At 38.7% G+C, this 21,773-nt stretch overlaps 1 protein-coding gene across 9 annotated transcripts in view; it reads left to right on the top strand.

Moving 5' to 3' along the window:
• The window catches only part of CACNA1D (calcium voltage-gated channel subunit alpha1 D), a 169,537-nt gene that overhangs the window by 135,652 nt on the left and 12,112 nt on the right, over nucleotides 1-21,773 (top strand). For 8 of the 9 annotated variants that reach the window (XM_058032083.1, XM_058032085.1, XM_058032084.1 and 5 more), the window contains 10 exons: nucleotides 463-501; nucleotides 918-1,046; nucleotides 1,782-1,847; nucleotides 2,229-2,320; nucleotides 3,551-3,710; nucleotides 4,872-4,999; nucleotides 5,104-5,200; nucleotides 6,339-6,441; nucleotides 7,487-7,588; nucleotides 12,392-12,522. In XM_058032083.1, the coding sequence (XP_057888066.1) occupies nucleotides 463-501; nucleotides 918-1,046; nucleotides 1,782-1,847; nucleotides 2,229-2,320; nucleotides 3,551-3,710; nucleotides 4,872-4,999; nucleotides 5,104-5,200; nucleotides 6,339-6,441; nucleotides 7,487-7,588; nucleotides 12,392-12,522 (1,047 nt within the window). The remainder of the gene's footprint in view (nucleotides 1-462; nucleotides 502-917; nucleotides 1,047-1,781; nucleotides 1,848-2,228; nucleotides 2,321-3,550; nucleotides 3,711-4,871; nucleotides 5,000-5,103; nucleotides 5,201-6,338; nucleotides 6,442-7,486; nucleotides 7,589-12,391; nucleotides 12,523-21,773) is intronic. The other variant, XM_058032086.1, reaches the window with a different exon arrangement.

Genomic DNA, 21,773 nt, shown 5'->3' with positions numbered 1-21,773 from the left:
AAACACAAATTACCTGACTCTGGTTAGATTCCAGTGATGGAGTCATTAATCTTCAAAAAGGGCAGAGCAGAAAAGGACCTTGAAAGGCTAGTTTGGCCCCAAAGTTTTGTTCTTTAGTTTTAGGTGGGCTTCCTGCTATGATTTCATACAACCTGTGCAAATTGATGACTAACTTTTTTGGCCTGCATAGGAGCAGATCTTTTATTTTGTATTTACTTTCCATTGAATCTTATAAACATGTTTTATACCAGCAATTTTTATTATGAGTCAGCCAACACGAATAGATAAGAGGATGGTTTAATAAGGGAATTAATGTTTTATTCAGGACATATATTGTAGTTGAAAGATGTTGATTCTCATTTAGAAATTAAAAATGTTCTTAATTTTGCTTATGGTTAAGCTAACTTAACTTTTTTTATATTTTATTTGATTTTAATATTTAATGTTCTTAATTTCTTAAAGCCAAAGCCAACTGAAACAGTCACAACTGATGAGTCTGGGGTAAGATCAGTAAAGTGACCCCAGTGGTTTTGCCTATACTTGAGTTTATTCTTTTTACCATGTCTTTTTTCCACCAAGTTTTTCTGTATTTTTCATTCCTGTCTGACTGCAAAGGTGTTATGCAGTGGTTTGCATCCATTGTCAGTGTTCTATTGGAGTCTATTACAAACAAACCCAATATGATCCTATTAACAAACCAGAAAACTTGGAAATGCATGTGGTGTGTGAAGCATTTCTACAGGTCCTGTGTTTTCAGCATGTAATTTTTCCTTTCATACCATGGTTATCAAGGTGAACAGGCTTTCGAGATACATTTCCAAATCTTACCTCTTCCACCTTTGCATTTTATGTTGTTTTTCTGGAAGTGTTGCATGTTTGAGTTTGTATTTGGTTTGACTTCTCCTGATGCTCTTCAGAACTCTGAGGACAGCGCTCGGATCTCCATCACCTTTTTCCGTCTTTTCCGTGTGATGAGGTTGGTGAAGCTGCTGAGCAGAGGAGAAGGAATCAGAACATTGCTCTGGACATTTATCAAGTCATTTCAGGTTAGCACAAGTTATTTTAATTTGCTTTATAATTACAGCCATTTATACACCAAATTTTAGGAAGCAATACCCTGTAGAACGCAACAATATTTTTTAAAGTGAATATTACCAATAATGATATATTTAAATATATTTGCATACTAATACCAAAATTAATTTTGCCAATTACTTCTGGGAGTCTGAGGGTCATTCTTTGTCATTTAATATCAGCTGTTACTGTGAGACTTCGATGGTACTTCTGGAAAAATATTTGGCATATTTAAAAGAGTTGTGATAGGTTTGACATACATAGATCTCATGCTTCCACACTTTTTTATTAGATGACTGCAAAAGAAGAATTTAACACATATTTTACATGAAACCAATTTCATAAGTGAAATAGATACATGAATCATTGCTCCTGGAAACTGATGAATGTGAAGTTAATGAAACTCTGTAACTGTATAGAACAAAGTATCTTTGTGTTGTCAGAGTCAGTAATGAAAGTAAAATTAAAAACACTAAAGATGATCCTTCCCTCTGGATTGCTGGCAGAAGTAATTTAAAATACAATGAAGCTGATACACATTGCATGCAGCAAAGTATTAAGAGTGACAGGTAATAACATTTTAAGCACTTGCATAGGAAGAAAAACCCTTGGAAAAGTCTGTGTTGAACAGAGAAATTACTTTTGCAAGTTGAAATAGAAATGATGGTGTGAGATTATTAAAAGACAATCCACCTGTCCCTTTCTAGGCCCTGCCTTATGTTGCCCTTCTGATAGCCATGCTGTTCTTCATCTATGCTGTCATTGGAATGCAGGTAATTAAAGATTTTTTAGCACTAAACAACAGTACAGATTTGTCTGAGACTTGTTTCTTAAGTTGCTTATTGAAGCATTCCTTTGATTGTTGTGTTATGTATAACGCAGAGCTTTCAGAGTAATGGAAAAATCTTTATTTGGCTCTGATTTTCTTGATCAGGAAATTCCAAAAGACACAAGAGAAGAACTTGGTGTGCTGCCTTTTTTTCCCTTGTTTATGTGATATATTTATTGCACTTATATATAATGAAAAATCTAAAGTGTAATAAAAGTGTTTTCGTGATATTTCATGCATCCTGAAGGAAGTTTAGATTTCAAGGTCTACACCCTCTGACAGTGCAGGTCACTGGAATGAGAGTCAAAATTCTGGTTTATTGTAGGTATTTGGAAAAGTGGCCATGAGGGACAACAATCAAATAAACAGAAACAACAACTTTCAGACTTTCCCCCAAGCTGTGCTGCTTCTCTTCAGGTGAGCAAACCTTAACTCTCACTCAGTGCATCCCATTTTACTGATCTATGAAAAGTGTGCAAAATGTGTTTGCAAGTGAGAATCAGTTCAGCTCAATAATCCCCTCCTGTTTGTGGCTGAGTGTCCTTTGGCACAGAGGGTTCTGAGGGGCTGGTACAGAGCTGAACTCCTCTCAGCCCCTGTGAAACTCCTCCTTGGGCAGTGTTCAGAGTCCAAACCTGCACCCAAACATCAGCCTGCCTGAGCATGGGGAAAGATGCAAAAGGCTCTGCCCTTACTGGTGGCATCTTTAGAAGTGCAACTGGTGTGATAACTTGAAGAAATGAAAAATTATTGCAAACATAAAGAAATAAACTGTTCTTTACATTTGCCGAAGGGGGTGTAACTTGCAGGAGGGAAATACCCGTTGAGCAATAGGAGAAGCTTCCTGATGGTGAAGGCAGCTAAATCTGCATGGTGGTGGGGAGGATTATGGGATTTCCATCTCTGGAGAATTTAAGAATAAGACAAACACATGACAGGAGTGTTTCAAAATGTCCTGGAGCAAGGAGAGAACGACATGGGACAGGGATGCCTCTAAAGGTGACGGCCTTGAGCTGTCTCTTGCCTGAGATTCTGTAATTCAGCTCCTGTGCATTGTTACTCACCTGGCTGGAAAGACTGGCAGGACATTCCTGGCACCAAAGGCATCACCCACTGAGAACTAAGTCCCTTTATGCCTTTGACACCAGGTGATGAACACAGCTAAAGATGTCTTAATTATGTAATTGTCTTTGAAAAATTTTAAACTATGGGACTGCACATAGGCTTTATGGAACTGTGAAAAAAACCCAATAGCAGCAATGAGAGAGAGGCATTTCTTCAAACACAGGAGAAAGGTCATCTTTTACAAATATGTACTTAGAAATTTTATGACTGATTTTCATACACAACACTGCTTTTGTACACAGTATCTCCACTGCAATAAGTACTTAACTTGTAAATCACAGTTTGGGGTTACAGTTTTATATGCAAGCCTTTATACATTATCTTATAAACTGTGTCTGCAATGTCAGATTATGCTTGTCAGTTCTAAAAATTGCTCTACACTTATCTTTAATTAGTTCCTTTGAAATGTTCATAGTCTGTCTTCACATTTGTTCTTGTATGCATGTGTACAGAATGTAACAAATTAATTTTGAATGAATCTTGATCAAATAATGCTGAATTTATCTTTGTGGTCTTGTGAAGGTGTGCAACTGGAGAAGCCTGGCAGGAAATCATGCTGGCATGTTTGCCTGGAAAGCGCTGTGATCCAGAATCTGATTATAATCCTGGGGAAGAATACACATGTGGAAGCAATTTTGCCATCATTTATTTTATCAGTTTTTACATGCTCTGTGCATTTTTGGTGAGTTTAGTTTGTGTTTATTAACAGCAATGAGCTTTGACATTTTGGGTTTCTTCTGAATGAAGAGTAGAGTGTTGAGAGAATGACTGAAAATCCCATATTCAAAATATTTTGGCAAGGTTATGTTTTTTCCATACAGAGTCTTAATTGATTTTTTACAGTGAGAGTGGTGAAACACTGGCACAGGTTGCCCAGAGGGATGGTAGATTCCCCATCCCTAGGAATATCCAGAATTAGGTTGGACAAGCCCTGAGCAGCCTGATCCAGCTGAATACAGGGAATGAGTGTAGATGACCTTTAGAAATCCTTATCAACCCAAACTATTCTGTGATTCTGAATTCCCATGGTGAGGGTTTCTTTTGACTGCATATGTGTGCAGGGTGGTTGGCTGCACGTTTGAAAGCTGAGTTAGCAGTCTTTTCATAGCTGTTATTTCATGCATTTCTCAATGGTACTATTAAATATTCATTGATAATGGAGCTGCAATTCCCATGACTGAGCAGTAACGCTGTTTCTTTTGTTTAAACTTGTCAGAATTTGGATTTGCATCTCTACAAGTGTCCTCATGTGTGGCACATGAGATGTGAACAGTGACCTTTCACCCTAATCTGTGGCAGAAATGGATTATTTGCTGTGAAATAGTCATTGAAATATGTTTTTCCTCATTGCAGGTGTCTGGTACAAGCAGATTGATTTGTTCTATTCACAGTAATTATTTTCTTGCAAAAGGAGAGTGGTCCAACAAAATTCTGTGAATTGATGTAAACACATGTTCTGTTGCTCTGTATCACCTTCTGTTTTAACAAAATGTATTGTCTTGAAATTGAATCCTATTCCTGAGATACACACTGTATCATAATGTGTGTACTGGATCCATTCTTCAGTTTGATGTAGTGGGATCTGCAAAACTGAGGAAGAGAAACAAAACTGTGTTGTAGCCTATGTCAAAAAATTGAGTACTCTAAAATACCATGTTCTTGTTATGTCATTACTTGAAAGACTTCCATTTAGTTAAATGCAAATATTTTCAGTGATATTAGATGATATTTGCCAAAAACTATTGATTTACTTGAGTTCTTAAGCTACTACATATTAAATTGATAAAAATTCAAAATAATCAAGGAAGATTGTTCTTAATTACTTTTTAATTTTCTTTTTTAGATTATAAACTTATTCGTGGCCGTCATTATGGATAATTTTGATTATTTGACACGTGACTGGTCTATTCTGGGCCCCCATCACTTGGATGAATTCAAAAGAATATGGTCAGAATATGACCCTGAAGCAAAGTAAGTTAGATCATTTCCCTGACATAATTTATTTGGTAAAAACAAGCAGAGCAGGGTGCATATTTTGGGAGTGGATGTTTGCTCACTGATGTGTGTTGTTCTAGGGGAAGGATAAAGCACTTGGATGTGGTGACATTGCTGAGAAGGATTCAGCCACCGCTTGGTTTTGGCAAGTTGTGCCCTCACCGAGTGGCCTGCAAGGTGGGTTCCACCTGATTCTGTCTGACTGCAAGGGATAGACCAGGCTGGAGTGAATAACAGTGGGTAACAATATGTAGCAGCAAGTGAGAAAACAGAAAATTAATGGAAATTTAAAATTATATAGAATGTTTCAGGCAAAATGTGTAATTTTGATAAGGATTAGTGGCATTTAATGTAAAAGTTGAAAAGCAATACAAAGGAGCTGAATGATTGTTACATTATTTGATGGCTTCAGAATTATGGATATTGAGATCTTAGGAATTTCATTGGGAATAAGATCAAACCTGTTAATTGAAGGATTGATACAAAGTGCTGTCATTTGGGTTCCTTGTATATCTGTTTTATAAACAGGTAAAGTTGACATGTAAACCTCTGGGCTGGAATTCAATGTCACAAGACATACTTAAAGAAAACTTCTACCTGTCTATATGCTAACATCAATTATTCATTGAGCAATGCTTTTAAACTAGAATAGAAAAATTCCAAGTCAGACATTAGGAAAAGATTTTGATAGCTGAAATTGTGTCCTTTTGGCAGTCAGGGTCACAGCAAAGCTGCTCTAGAAGGACAACTCTTGTGCAAGGACGGACTGACCCAAAGAGAAAAGCTCCTTTCCCAACAGTTCTAAGTAGTTGGCATAAGTTGGCATAACATTAATGAGGAGTCACCTGAGGAATGAATGGGCTGGGACAGTTCAGACCTGGTGCTCTGGTTCTTTATGGAGAATGAGGAACCCCTGGGAAGCCAGGGACACAACTGCAGCTGGAGTGGGTGCCCTCAATAACTGCTTTTGTCCTTAGTACTGGCACAGTGGGACTCAGTCAAAACCTGGGCTTCAATGTTTGAAAGTTAGCTCATTAAATAGCTCAAGAAATCTTCTGTACACTTTTAACTTGTGTATAAGCATACATGTCATTAAAATCAAAAAGAAGCAAATTGTTCTTAATTACTGCATATTATACAAAGGTAGGATAGAAAACTCAACTTTGTTTTGAAGAATTTACATAATTTATGTTCCTCTCAGTAATACTATTCTTTGAACTCATCAGCTTTTCAGAAATTATCATTACAGGAGTTGTTTTTTTTTTTTTTCCAAAGAAAGCAGCATCAACATTTGTTTTCCTTTTCTCATTTTCAGAGGTTAGTAGCCATGAATATGCCACTGAACAGTGATGGGACTGTCATGTTCAATGCTACTTTATTTGCTTTGGTTAGGACTGCTCTAAAGATAAAAACAGAAGGTAAGGTTCTTCACTGTAAAGCCTTCACTGCCCTTGTCAGAAAGCACAATGAGGAAAAGTGACAATTTATTTATTTCATTGAGTAGGACTGCCTTGGTCTCACTGAATCTGGTTTGCTTTTGGGTCATGGATTGTATTCACTGTTGGTAGGAATGATTTGCTAGAAAATGAAAGGAAAGGGATAGTGAGGCCAGAGCCCAAGATACTTCAGAAATTATTCTGTGGTTTTGTCTGGTCAGAAAAAAATGTGCAGCACTGGCATAGCAGGAGTTGTACTGCAAGAAATGAATGAATGTCCCTTCCTGCCCAAATAATTTCCCTTCCTGCTCCTTCCTCACTACCTTCTAGCTCAGTACCTTGGATCCCACAGTGGTGCAACTTTTGCACACTTGAGAACAACATTCCCACTCTGGTTGAGGCCAGTTCTGGCTGGGTTGAATGAATTTCTCTCATTTACGTAAAGAGGGAAAGGTTTTTGAAGGTAGTAGAATATTTCACAGATCTTTCTACTTTTACACATTTTTCAAGTTTTTTTGCTATCTTTTACTGCTTTCAGTTCTGGGTTCTGCTGGCTGTAACAAACTTAGATTAAGGCCCCTCAGGCATTGCTGTGTGAACAATGCAAGAGATGAAATGCTGCTCACTAAGTTGTTTGAACATCCAAACCTGTACAAATGAGTAATTACTGTGATTAAGTAAATAAAGGCTCAGCTTTGCTTCAGGGAAGAAGTGGCTTGTAAAGAAAAAGTCATCACTTTTTGGACAATTTAAGCAGAAGGAGTGACAGAGTGAGGCCAAAGTTTGGAACTCACCTTTGATCTTTGCACTGCTCCAGAGCTGGATTTGAAAGCACCAGGAATTTGCTGTCTTATGCCCTTTTTCTCTTTAGTTGTGGCATTGTTGCTATGTCACATAGCATGGGCTTGCCCCAAAGGATCTCTATCACAGTCTTTAATTGTATATACCTCATTAATATCCAAAGGATCATTCACTGCAGCCGATAACCATAATTACCATCCTCTGTTTTGCCATTTCCTTGCCACAGGTAACCTGGAGCAAGCCAATGAAGAACTTAGAGCAGTCATAAAGAAAATATGGAAGAAAACGAGCATGAAATTGCTTGACCAAGTTGTCCCTCCCGCTGGCGGTCAGTCCGATAAACTCTGCCGTGTGCTGTTCTCTGTGCTTGTTGGTCTTTCTAGAGTGGCAGCAACCAAAGGAATAAAACTGCTGAATTTTGCAATTATAATGTGATTTAAGGACAACAAAAAATAGCAAAATTAATATTGAGGCAATGATATCCTATTGCAATAGGCAATATATAGAGGATTGATAAGTGAAACTTAGGTCAAAGTGAGAGAGAAAGGAAAATGTTATGCTGATTTTCTTGCTTGAAAAAAAACCATCTTATTAGATTTAAATATAGTATTGGTTTCTAATCATTGAGCAAAATAAACTAGCTTGATTTCAATGCATTGAGCAAAACACCATGTTTTGTACTATGCTACATTATAGCTTATTTGCTTGTATATGTTGAATACTTCTGGGAGGAAAAATAATGAATTGCCAGCTTAAATTTTTTTTGCTAAATTAATAAAGCAAGAAGCTAAATTATCTCAGTTGCACTTGTTTAAACTAGAGCCATTCCACAGGTGATGGCAATGGTTCAGATTTATGCTGATAAGACTGAGATATGAATGTAGTCCATTTAAAGAAATATCTGAATTCTAATGACACCAAACATTTGTGAGAACTACAAGGCACATTTATTAAATGTTCTTATGTGCCATAAAATGACATGTCAGTATCTCTCTTTGTAAATATATATATTCTGATATATATATTTAGCCTTTTTCAATATATACATTTTTATTAATTTGCTCTAGTGTAGGTTTAGGTGACTGTTTTCTACTTGCTTTTTCAAGTTTTAAAGGTGCAGGATCTGTCTCACTGTCACTCATACCCAGGGTATATTTACCCAGACATCCAATCCTCAAATCCAGTGTAATCCCCTGGTGTTTCTTGAAGTTTATTGTACCTTCACAGCTTATGGCTGCTCCCAGGGCTGCTCAGACTCCAAACCCTAGCCCTGGAAGGGGATGCTCAGTGCCAGGAGGAGGAGCACAGCCTGCGCTGCTCTTGGCACCACTCAGCAGCAGCAGCTCTGTGGCTGGAGGACCCGGCCTGTTGGTGGGGTGGCTGCTGGATAATGGTGTGGATGAAGCCAAAAATCTGGCTAAATTGACTCTCCCAAGGGAAACTGATACTGCACATTTAAAACAAATTTTGTGTTCTACTCTGTTGTTTTTAGCCTTACACCTAAGTGCTTGCATGGCATAGATGAATCGCTTTGTTATTGTTGTAACTCTGTGCTTGAGCTTTTTCTGCAGCCTCTGTTCCTTTCAACTATGAGTCTTTCCGAATATTCTGAAGCAATTCTGTTTTAGGGTGGTGGCATGGAATTAGTGTTGCCTCTTGCCAACTTTATTCCCCTACATTTTTATTGAAATAGAGACGCATGCTTCAGAATAGCGAGCTCTGCCTGCCTAAATCAATCTGACAAAGAACCTGTACAGATGACATTCCTAGAACTAATCCCACCTAGTGATTCACTCTTAACTTCAGCTTCATTTCATTGCTGAGTATAAGCTGTGTATTTATTTTCAGCTATACTAAAATTCATTGCTAAATGTTTATTCTGCAAATGTAGCTCTTCAGTGTAGCTGGAAGGCTGAAAAACTGGATGTGCTCAATTGATAGGAAATAGGATGGCTTTGGCAACCCAGTATAAATCGGGATGGGTTGGGAATTCCTGCAGATTTATGAGTTTTCAATTCCAGTTTACTTTGTTCCTCTGTAGACCTTGCTATGATTTACTTGAAAATTGAAAATATTGTAACCACCTAGACAAAAAGAGGAATACAGCTATTTTACATTCATATGCCATAGGAGTGTAAAATAGCTTAGAGTACAGTAGAAATTAGTTTTGATGTTTAATATTCAATGGAAAATTGTCTATGAATTAACACCTGTGACAGCTGATAATAACAATTTCCCAAGAGATGAAAAATTCCCTTCAGTATGAATCAAAAAACCATTCAAATTCAATATGTTAAAATCACTCACACTTAAAATTATTGAGAGGTGCAGTTTATAGTAGTTTGCTCCAGTATTACTTGTGCTGATATTACTGAATGCTGGGTCCTTGTGTGTCACAGCCATGTCTCCAGAGCAGAATGAAAGAAATCTGTACAGCATGTGCTTCTTCCCCGTTAGATGATAAATAGATGCACTGGAGATAAACAGTTAATTCTTAGTACTGATAAAATAACTATTATTATAACTCAGTGAGACTGTTAATAGTTAGCAATACATTTTCATTACAGAAAGGTGAAACTGCTTTGCAAAAGCATAGAATGTCAGTCAAATGTTTGATGAATGAATGAGACTAGAGAGTAAGAGAAATACATAAAACTCACTAAGAACTCACCTACATTCTCTAAACTTCCCAGTCTCCTCCTGCAAATCCATTTCAGGCTTCCTAGTACCTTTTGCCTCTTCCAAGAGCTTCCTTTTGAAGTAATTGCCACTGCTGTCACTAACTGTAATTAGTGATTTGTCTGTTCTGTGGTCAGTTATGCTTAGCTGCCTTCCTATGACTGTCTGTACCTGGCTATTTGTGTGTGACCCAGAAAAGAGACCAAGGATGGCTCCCCTTGGCCAGGCAGCAGCTCCTGTGTGCTCGTGTCTGCAGTCCCCCTGGCTGTGCCTGTGACACGGACAGGCGCCCTGGGGACACAGCCAGCCTTTGGCACAGTCAGCAAACTGGCAGTGCCTTTGTCTGAGGTGCTTATGAACAATTGGTGAATGTTCAAAGTGACCAGTGGGGGCTCTTTCTGCCCCCTGGTGTGTCCCAGGTGGTGTCACTCAGTCACAGTCAGTGGTGGGGCAGTGTGGTGGCCTGATGTGACCATGCTGAGTGCCACCACAGCAGCGTGTGTCACAGCCAGTCTGTCACTTCTGTGTGCCTGTTCTCTCTGGGAGCCATTTGCTAGCTCGCTTCCTTAAAAGCTCTGTTCAATTACTTGGAATGAAATAGTCTGAGGGATGGGGAAAGGCTTATCTGGGGAGTTAAACCAGAGCTATGCTGCAGATCAGTGGATTTGTCTAAACTAGGGAAGGCAAATTTGCGTTACATGCTGTGTAAGAGATCTCATCCTAATACAATGCTCCATTAGTCTCCTGAAGAGCTGCAAAGGAAGATTACAGGTGAACATCAAAGCAAATGTTCACAAAAAGTTTATTAATGAGATTCATGAAGTCAATGAAAAAGATTTTTATTGCTGAGATGGAATCCATAGGCTGGTGAGCTTTCCTTGCGAGGTGTTTTTGATATTTCCTGCTAGTTCCTCCTTTCCTGGCAGGCCTGGGGGGCTCTGACCCTTGAGGGGTTGTCAGAGTTTGGCAGAGCAGGCTCTTTAATACACTAGGACAATTCGTGCAACAGACTGGTCTCCCAACCAGTATCTCTTGAAGCAATTGTAATAACTATTTTTGTTTTGATATATTTAAAGACAAACTGCTGAGAGAAGACATTCTGGGTGCATTTTCACTGCAGCTAAAGCCTGTTGTGCTTTCTCACATACATACAGCCCATTTCAGACCTTATAATGAGAGGAGATGCTTTTGCATGGTAGAGGTTTCATTTTGAGATAAATTTTATCAGAGAGGTAAAAATAGATTTAAAAAGTATTGTCCATGGAATGGACATGAATTCCCCAACCTCTTTGATGAGAGCAAGTCACTAAAAGAAGAAAGTTAATTTAAATTACAAAACCCAGTCATTACAGGTAAAAATAGTGCTACAAATACTATCCTTAGTGAGATACATTGGCACATATTATTGATAAGATACACGGACACTTTATTTTAATCAAATGTTTAGAAAAAGCCTATAATTTCTAATAGAGGTGTGTTAAAATGCGTCTGGGCTTGTTAGATTTTCATGCTCAGTCAAGTTATGACTGGACAGAAAAACATTGATGCCTAAACCACACCAGCCCCTCTTTATGTGCTACAGGAACCAGAAATCCTGTTGCCAAAATCTACATCTGGATACTGAAAAACATGGGGAGATTGGATGGTACACCAGAAAGGGAAATGGAACTTCATGTCAGATAATCTAGGGGAAAAAAAACTGTGTGACAACAAAAGCAATGTTTTTGAATAGAAAACTATTTCTAGTTTTCTGGCAAGCATTAGTCACTGAGAGATCAAACTTGCCCAGCTGAATGATTCAATGGACTCATGAACAGCCCCATTCATTCTCAACCTGCTACGAACCAGCAAATGTTGGTGTCCTCACAAGGCACCTGCCTTTGGAAACTTTCAAATTTGGATTTTGTTCACAACAGTGACTCTGTACAAATGCTGCATTTTACTGCCCTGGCTGTTTGCCTGTTGTTTGAATTGTATAAAATTCACTGATGGAAGTTATTTTCTTTCCTTTCAGCATTAAAGAACTGAGTCAATAAATACCCTGACAACAAAATTTGGTTCAGCAAGGACAAAAAAACGCAGAGTCACTCTTATGAACATCAATGTATGTCAGACATAGTAGATTTTGTTAAATCTGTTTACTCTAAGTAACTAAAGCTGGTACTTCAGCTTCTATGTATATACAAACATGTTTATGGTTTTGGTAGAAACTTACTTAGGAGTACACAAGTCTTGGTAAAGCATTGAATTTTCTCTTTTATTAGGATGAGTTCACTTAACTGACTGCACAAAGCTGCTTGCTGAAACATTGCTTTTGAGCCCCTGCCAGGCTCCGTTGTTGGAAGCATAGTCCCTGTTGCACCCATCACATTTCCCCCAAATCAGATGTGAGTGTACAGGCTATTGCTAAATGTGCTGACTTGGGAGAGATCTGTCTGGTCTGTTCATTTAGATGATGAGGTAACCGTGGGGAAGTTCTATGCCACCTTCCTGATACAGGACTACTTTAGGAAATTCAAGAAACGCAAAGAACAAGGACTGGTGGGGAAATATCCTGCGAAGAACACCACCATTGCCCTGCAGGTGATTGTTTTATGTTTTTAACTAACCATTCTGTGAGCTTACTTGCAATAGCAGGTAGATGAATATTGGTGATTGTGCAGTGCTGCCAAGATTTTATTTAGCTGGGACACTTTTGGCCCTTATTCATCAGCAAAGTAAAAGCTAATCCTGCTGTTCTGTCTAAAACAAGGTAAGTGCAAAAACTTATTCTCTATGGATTACTCAAACAGTAGCAGTTGTTTTGAAATTTCTTAGCAAGTCTAGCAGGTAAATCACAGTCTGAAGTTGCTGATTGCATATTGGATAAATAAAGCCCTGAGCTATCATTTATGTTCTTTTTTTTGCTTTACCTGTTCAATTTCTTGTGTACCTGAAATGCTACAAGCCCATTCTCAGGGAACTTCCTACTGTGCATTATCTCATAGTAATTAGGTTTTTATACAGTACCATATTTCTTAATTCTCATTTTTCTTTTTATTTTCCACTTATGATATGGTGAAATATCTTCCTATTTTTTTATTATTTGCAAATTCTGAATTTTTCATCCATGAATTTATATCATAGGAAGTATTAACCTACTGCATTAATGTCACACACTTCTGTCTATCTTTTAAAAGAAGCTATCACATGGAAACAAGGACAATAGATTTGGCCTTCTGTCTCTCAACAGGCCTGCAGCAAGCAGTCCATAAAGTACATGTGATCTAAAGAGCAAACTCTAACAACTTCTTTCCACTGGTACCTTTGTAGAATGAACTTTGAAACAGGCAAATGGAAAGCTGTTCTCAAATAATTCCAGACATCATGCACTGCACCATTTTTATTGGATTGGGACTTTGTGAATTTCAGTTAATGATTAGCAGTTTGCTACAAACTAGAAGTATATTTGTTCCTGGTAGTTTTTTATTCTGATGCCAAAATTTAGGACTATGTTTAGAAAATCCCTTCCTAAAAGAGGAGAACTGTGTTAATTTGGTTTGTTAAAACCCTGTTGGTTTGTATTTCAGTTTAGCAAAATGATCTTTGCTGTGTTAAGTGGGTGATGTGTTTCCCTCCCATTTCCTAAGAAAGTCTCTTCTGGCAGCTCTGATTGCCATTGTGTTCCAAATCAACAACAGTGTCAGAGATGCAACAGGCAGGGGAAGATTCACCACAGTCCTTGCTATGGGTTTGTGCCCACATGGCTTGGCAGGGATGTATTAACTGTATTTCCATACAGGAAAGAAGAAAAAGTTACTGGTAATGGAACTGATGAAAAGGCTGTAAACAGTTGAGAGGGCAGTGAAAGTTGTTGGATTTTCAGGCAGGACTGTTCAGACTTGTTTATTGCAGAAGCATTTGAGCATAAGGAGGTCAAAGCTGGTTTTGAGGCTCAGTATTGCAGGTTTCCACTTGTGTTTTTGAAATTGCACCCATAACAATGTAGAGAACCAATGAGCTGTCAAATGTGAGTGTGCTCTCCTGTTTATTATCAGACTCTGCTCCTTGTTCAACGACTGAAGGCAAGATGGAACTGGAAAGACTCAGCTCTTCTTCTCTCATTAGGAAAATATTTTTCAATTAAAATAATGACCATGAATCTCTACTAGAAATCTGCAAAGACCTATGGGATTTGAGGCATGGAGCCTTTTTTTCTGATTAAAACAATGGTATTAAAATGACACAGGCCAGTAGATGGGAAGATTATTGCTTTCTTTTTTCCCATCTTCCTCTTTTCTGCTTTTGTCTTTCTAACAAATCAGTAGGAGCTCAACTTGATTGACCAAATAAAAATGGAAATACTGTTTCAAAGAGACCTGAAACCTGAAGTTGGAAAAAAAGCCCAGTCCAGCACATAAATGAATAATATAATTTTAAACTGGAAGCTGCAGCATGTCAAATTCAAAGTCCTAATGCTGTGCTTGTTCGAACAATTATTTATGTGAGGATACAGCTTTAAAACAGAGCTGGATATCATGCTGCAAAATCCTTAAGCAAACCAGCAGATAAAAGCAATGCCACCTGTTCCAATTTGTGTCAAAAGCCATAGGAGCCATAAATGCTCTTGCACTTTTGCTGATACCTGTGACTTTCTCTTGGGGTGAATGAACTGGTCAATTAGTGAAGAACATGGTTATTAGGGACCTAATAAACCCTGCAGTTCCTGCATTATCTAGCCTGGCTTTCCTTATCTCTTGCAAGAGAGGAAGAAAACCACCTGCTATTCTCTTCAGCTATTTACAGTCCCTTCCTAACCTTTGAGTGAAGCAAGAGGTGAGTTACAGTTTTATAATCCTGCTGATTCCTTCAGTTGGCCATGTCACACTTTCCTGCCCTCAGAGAGTAAACTGCTCCTGTGAGAAGAAGGCTCCTGGTGACAGAATCCACTGTGTTTTAATTCAAAAAGCAGCTGTTGGGGAAAACATTAATGGATGTTGCCATTTTCCCTGTTTTATGAGGCTGAAACAGCCTTTTTAAAACATAGATAAATCTTTTGCCCTCTTTTATTCCTCATGCTCAGGAGGCTGGGTTTTTACAATAATTTCATTCAGTACTTTTGAGGATACTGAAGGGAAACCCTGTAAATGTCAAATGGCCTAAGGGCCTGTTTTTCCAAGGGAATTACACTTTAGGGTTTTTTTAAACTAGTCCTTTAGTTGTAATCTAGGATATTAAATTGGATGCCTTGATTTTAGCTAAAACTTTTAAAAACATGTACTTCTTATGTTGCTGTCTCTGATAGAATGACTTGTATGAATATAGGCAGAAAAGTGATGCAGAATAGTAACTTTTACATGCAAGATAAAAAGGGTTTTTAGGACTGCAAAACAAAATCTCCACGATATTACAACTAGAGTTCAAAGTCATAAAAATAACATTTGCAGCAAGAGAAACACTTCTAGAAAAAGTGTAGCATGAAAGCCAAGGAGCCATCCACACTGTCTTTAGTTAGCTTAAGAGAATTGCATAACACAGAGTAAAATTCTGTGGGCTCAGAAAGTCCAGTCAGGCTTTCTGGTGGCCTACAGTAGTTGTTTTAATAAGTTCTGTTTCACCAGGTGTGGGAATAAATCTTCCCTTGGAAGCCACATTACTTAGCTAAAGATCCAGTCTGTGCACTCAGGAAGGAAGAATGACCAAGGAGCATGGGAAAGATACTGTTCTTAGAAGATGTTATCTTCAGAGAGACACCCAGAGCATTTCATTTCAGGGCGATTGAACGCTAGAAAATACAGAATAGGGGTTTTATGTCATTAAGACTTAGGCATTTTAACACATGGAACTGAAACTTGCATCCTTTGCCTGAGCTTAGTTTGGTTATATGAACACAAAGCTTGTGAACTGTGTCACAAGAATGTCCCTGGCAGCCCCCTCATGTCTGGGGGCCAGAACCTCCACCCAACCCAATAAAGAAAGCAGCTCCTTCTGACACTGGCATTGAGCTGTGTTTGGTGCAGCAGAAGAAAGAGTGGAAGTTTGGGTTGAGTTAGAAAATGAGAGCAGAGCTCCCCGCAGAACTGGATTTGCTTTGTGTTTGCCAGAGCATGCAGCAGGCAGGGATTCCTCCTCTTACTCCACAGTGACTTCATTCAGGGTGATTTTTATCCTGTAGAGCTCAGGTATTCCTCAAGCGTGTAGCATTGGCTGTCAGCCTAACCCAGGCTGCTGCTTGGGAATGTCAGAGGGGAGACAGCAGCCTGGAAAGTGAGGAGGGGATGATTATCTGCTCTTGCTGGTAAGTCAAGGAAGTCCTTCTGCCATGAAGTTTCAAATTCCTCCTCACTCAGAAAAGGACACTTCAGATGAAAACCAGCAGCAGTTTGTTTAAACTTGCATTTTGTGACCAAACCCATCTTCAGAGCTGCAGTACCAGCATACCTTGGAACCCCACATTTGTGTTCTGCAGACCCAGGGGAATTCATGTTCTTATGGAGGCCAGACAAAAAGAGGCTCTGAAATGACGGGATGACCAGTTTGAGTCACCTGTTTATGCCATTTTGTGGTGTTACACATGCCCTGAGGTCACCAACAAAAAGGGTTTCCATTGCCTTTCTTGTGCTATTGACTGATACTTGTGCAGTGAACACAAATATATTTTCTGGGTCAGAAAGGGATGTCTTTGTGTAATGATGGAAACTTGTATTGAGCCAAACAGTGGTCACATTGCTAGTAAAATAGATGTCTAGTGAAGCATGAACAATTTTAATTACTTTCATCTAGCACAGAGAGGGAATTAACTAATTGTACACTATTTTTCCTATTGAAGACACTTACTGTAACATCTGTATATAGATGTGTTATATATGTAACACATCTATATTTCATATATTTATTTATGTGTAGCCCTCTTTGTTAATACACACAAATAAAAGTTAAAGGATATTTTCTTTCAAATCCCAGGTACATAAAAGCACTGATTTATTAACCTGAGCCTGATTTTGGAAACATGTTTCAGATTAAACTAATCATGATGTTTTTCTCTCTGCAAACGTTACAACCACTATTAACCCTGCAGTAAACGGTGATAGAAGAAGAAAAAAGCCAAACCCTCTGGTAGGCATCAGCTGAGGGGTTAATTTGTTGCTCTAGTCCCATTTAATTGTGCTCTGATGTTCTGTGGTGCTCCCAGGAGGGCTCAGCTCTGGCAGCCTCTGTGCAGCTGCAGCGCTGGGAGCGGCTCTGCCAGGATGGAGCACCCTGGGCAGTCCAGGCTTGACCACTATGTCTCCTATGTCCACTGCTACAGTGTAGGTCATTCAGCTCTTTTTCTGCATGCTTATATCCTTTTTAAAGTAGTTCTGTCATTGTATTCTGTTCTTACTAACCTCTGTTTATTTTTAAGCGTCAGTGTATCTCTGAGGTTTTTTACTGTTTGTAGTTTTCTCTGCTCTAAAATAAGCAGATAGTAAAAACATGTTCTGTACCTATAAATCTAATGGTTTGCAGGAATGTTTTTGGCATCACTCCAGGCTTCCAGGATTGTGAAGCTCTGAAAACCTAAGCATTTAGAATTAGTGTTTTTGCTTTTTTCCAGTTCTAGTGAGTTTATATAGCAATATACATAAATATGCATCATTGCTCTAAAGTCTGTGAAGCAAAGTTTGCCAGGGTCTTCCAGTTCCTGGTACCACTCTAGGACAGCTCAAAAGAGGGAGCACTGGAAATAGTGTAGGTGACAATGATATTATTTAAATAAGGGTAGTGTGCTTGCACTTCTTAAACTGAGCTTAAATTGCATCTATATATAGGTTGAACCATACCTTAAAGTGGTTGTGGACTGAATTTAGGTACAGGGAAAAGGATTTTTTGTAATTCCAATATTTGTAAGCATTTGAGGTGTTTTTTCTGAAAGTCATGACTGGAGTCTAGCATTAGACACAGATTTCTTAATTTAAGACGTGTATTTTAAATGGTGTTACTCTTTTATGCATACTGTAGATGTGGGAAGTGGGTTTAAAATCTGTTTGGCATTTTTTAAAAGCAGTCTTTTCATAATGTTTACATGTTTAATTTCCAAATGTTTTGATGGTTTGGAGTGAGCTGCCTTTCAAGCCTCTTAAGGCATATCTCTAAATAACCTGTCTAGGGGTAGTTATTGGTCATATGATATCTTTTCTCACTGAGGATAGGAACTCCTACATTTCTGTTATTTCTGCTTTTGAAAACACATCTGTGTCATCTCGATGGTGTGTCAGAGACAGGGGCATCAGTCATTGTCCCTTGAGAAGCTATTTAGGACCCAGCACTGTTTATCAGTGCCTTGTGCCATCCAGAAAACTCTGCAGGTGCTGTTGTGCCTCCAGAGCACAGCTGCACAGAATTACCATGTTCATCTGCAGTCATTCTGGGCATTTATGGGAAAGCCTAATTAAAGACATGCTTGGGTTTCTCATGTAATTATGTTGTTCAGCACTCTGTGTGTCACTGCTTTGCTGAGTAACCTTTGGACTGATACTTATCTTTCTCTCACCTTTTCTCCATTAAGGAGAAAAGATGAAGCAAGGAAGGAAACAAAAATTCAATTTTGAACAAACCATGTGTCTGAACAAGAAATAACTTTTACAAACTTCTAGTGAAATCTGTAGAACAGAGTTAGAACCATGCTCAAGGTCTGTGAGGAAGCAATCCCTCTATAACACTCAAATTTGATTTTTTTTAAAGTCATTATAACATGGTGCTTCAGGAATGTGGCACATCTTGAATCTCTGTATGTAATAAAAGTTTCATGAAGTTCTGTGTAGGGTAATAACCACCTCCTAAGAACTTTAGCAGTCCTAGCGAAAAAGAAACAAGCACACCTCTGGCAAGGGTAGACAATTCACTGTCCAGGCTCTCTTTTTTGAAAAGCCCCATCTGCTCAGCTTTTGTTTTTATTTCTGATTTAAATATAGCAGTTTTTAGAACCAAAAAAAAGGAGGACATGGAGTGCTGCCATTGCTATCTTGTGTGTTACATCGTCACCAGGGTTCTTCTGGGTAGACTGAAGTGTGCAATATTATATAGGAAATGTGTATCTGAAGGACACTTCTTCCCTGTAAACCAAAGAAGAGGTATGGCAAAGGTTGGTTTGATATTTGTGTGCACTCTTGTTTTAGAGATCTTTGGTTTTGAAGTGCTTGTATGTAAAGTCAAATGTTTGATCAGTCCATGCTGCCTCTTCAGTCTTTGCAGAAAACATTAAGTGTTCATTAAGATTCAAAGGGATTTTCCTATTGACATAAAAGTTCCAATTGCTGTGGTTTTATGTCAGTCCCACTTTAGTCGACTGATCTTATGAAGGATTGTCCTATCAGTGAGAGATCAGCATGAGCATTTGTATCATGATGTGGTGATCCCCATAAAATGTTTCTTAGATTAATTATGGTGCTGTTGGGTTGCACCAGGTAAGATGAGACAGAAAGTGGGAGTAGTCATTTTCAGGAGAGAGTTCACAGAATTGTTGTAGGTCATTCATTAGAGCAAATAAACTGAGGAATATGTCAATTCTGTAGATTGGTGTTGCTGGAGAGCATCAGTGCTGGCTGTGAGTGAATAAATCTGCTGGGTTTAGTGTGATAAACATAAACCTTTGCATATGGTGATCCAGGTTTCTTTCATCCACGGCTGACTGTGTAAATGCAAGAGGTCTGTTACTTGGAAATGAGTATTACTGGAGAGAGATGAGATGATAAAGGGTGCCTGCTTTCTCTAGAGTAAAGGAGAGGTAATTCACCAAGAAGTAAGCCAGAAGGCAGCTGGAAATGTAATCAAAATTAAATTACTATTCAGTGTGTTGCTGTCAAACACGTGGCTTTCCTCAGCTTCCAGGCATGTATTTGTGGGGCTTTGTCACAATTTGGCAGACAGGAGTTTGAGCTAGTAGATTTTGTCAGAGTTAAATTTTGTGTGGTGCTGCTCTCTGACAGTGCTGTGTTCACAGAAGGGCTCAGCTCAAAGGCAGCCTGGGCTGGCTGAAAACTCAGAGCTTTTGTGCAGTTGTAGAGCAGAAAACTCAGCCAGGGTTGGGAGATGGGGTCCTCCAGCATGAATAACTGCACAATCAAGACTTTGCTATATCTCTTATTATGTGTATTTTATTATGTGTTCGGTGCTGTAGTGTAGGTCTATTCAGGTATTTTTCTGGATGCTAATCACCTTCTTTTAGCAGTTTTCAAATTGTATTCTGTTCATACTAAGCTCAGTTTATTTTTATGTTCATGTGCCAGTTGAGGTTTTTTGTTCTTTTTAGTTCTCTTTGCTCTAAAGTCGGCAGGTAGTGAGTGTGAAATGCAAGTGGCTCTTCTAGCTAATGATCAAATAACCAAAATATAATAGCAGTAAATAAATACTGCATTTGTCTCTGCTAAATCAATAGAAGCCTCTGGTCTTCCATTTGTATAGCTGTACTTAAAGTGTTAATTTTGCTTTCCTTTAGCACCTTGCAAAATGATGACATTGGCAACCTTGCTGAGGTTCTGACTATGCAATTAGCGCAAGAAGTGGGAGAAAGCACAATGTATTCACGAAATGAGTATTGTATATTAACTCACTAGTAAATGATTTTTAGAGCCTTGTTCAATTATAGCATAACTCTCAAAGTTCATCCCTGAGGAGGAAAACTGAATTGCTAAATGGATGTAGATAGTGTGATTAGTCAGGCACCTTTTTCAGGAAGGGAAATACTGGAGTGAGTGAAACCTGAAGTGGAGCCTGCAGTAAATCTACACCATTAAAGTTCAAAGCTTTTTGGTTCATCCCTTTCCAGGTTCTGATTGCCCACACTGCATAAATGCCATTTTTCTCCCCAGCAAAGCAGCTGTTTCTGTTTTGAGCAGTTCTGAGCGTGCTCCTGGGAGGGTGTGAGGAAACAGCGTGAATGAGACCAAGCCATGTCTGGGATCCTCCAGGGTCTGTCAGCTCCTTCTGCAGCTCTGAAACACAAAATTCTCTGCACATCCTCGTGCTACCCCAGGGCAAGTAACATGCAATGTCAGTGTTGTGCAGGGACAGCCCTCACATCTCATTAAAAAATGCTAAAAAAGAATTAATCAGGTTTTTAGATCATAATCAAAAATTCGGCCAAGTGCTGTGCAGGATTTTTAGTAGTGTGTAAGTGTAGTGGTAGTAAAGGGTTTAACACACACATCTTGGATTTTTCTGACCCTGAGGAGATAAAAGAAGTGGCTGGGAAGAACAGGAATGTGGTTCTTGCTTGGGATCATAACAGGCAGAGTTAAATCAGGAGGAAAATTTTCTCCTTTTTGAAATAAGCCTGCAAAGCACTGAGCTCTTGGTGTGGGGTGGGGTGTGATGTCTCTCTCCTCCCTGATGTGCAGGTCTGTCCTGGACAGTGCCAGCTTTATCCCTTTTCCTAAATGTTGCTTGTGGTAGCAAACTTGAGAGGAACTGGTGTACACTGAGTCTCTGCTGCTGTAACTCAACTGTTTTCTATCCTAAACTAAAGCTTTAAACCAAATATCTGCAAATCACAGTGCAGTGCAGATGAGCTGGAATTATTTCACTGCTTTCTTTTCCATCTGAGCTCTGCTAAAATTGCTGTTGCCATAGCAAAGATCTCCTTGTGTTTCCTTTGTTGACACAGGCTGCAAACATGTTTTGAACATTAAATATACATCTCATTGAAATGCATTTTATTATAGTTCTTGCTGATTACACTTTTTAATAAGAGTAATTTTTCTTCTGTAGGGGTCCAAAAACATCAGTGGTGTTTTAGTCAGAATCTACACTGTGATAATAAAGACATGATCACCTCAGTACTACCAGGGTGGTACTGGAATATATAAACATTTTTA

Source organism: Melospiza georgiana, chromosome 11, assembly GCF_028018845.1.
Source record: "Melospiza georgiana isolate bMelGeo1 chromosome 11, bMelGeo1.pri, whole genome shotgun sequence".
Taxonomy (NCBI): domain Eukaryota; kingdom Metazoa; phylum Chordata; class Aves; order Passeriformes; family Passerellidae; genus Melospiza; species Melospiza georgiana.
This window is presented reverse-complemented; position numbering and strand designations above follow the sequence as displayed.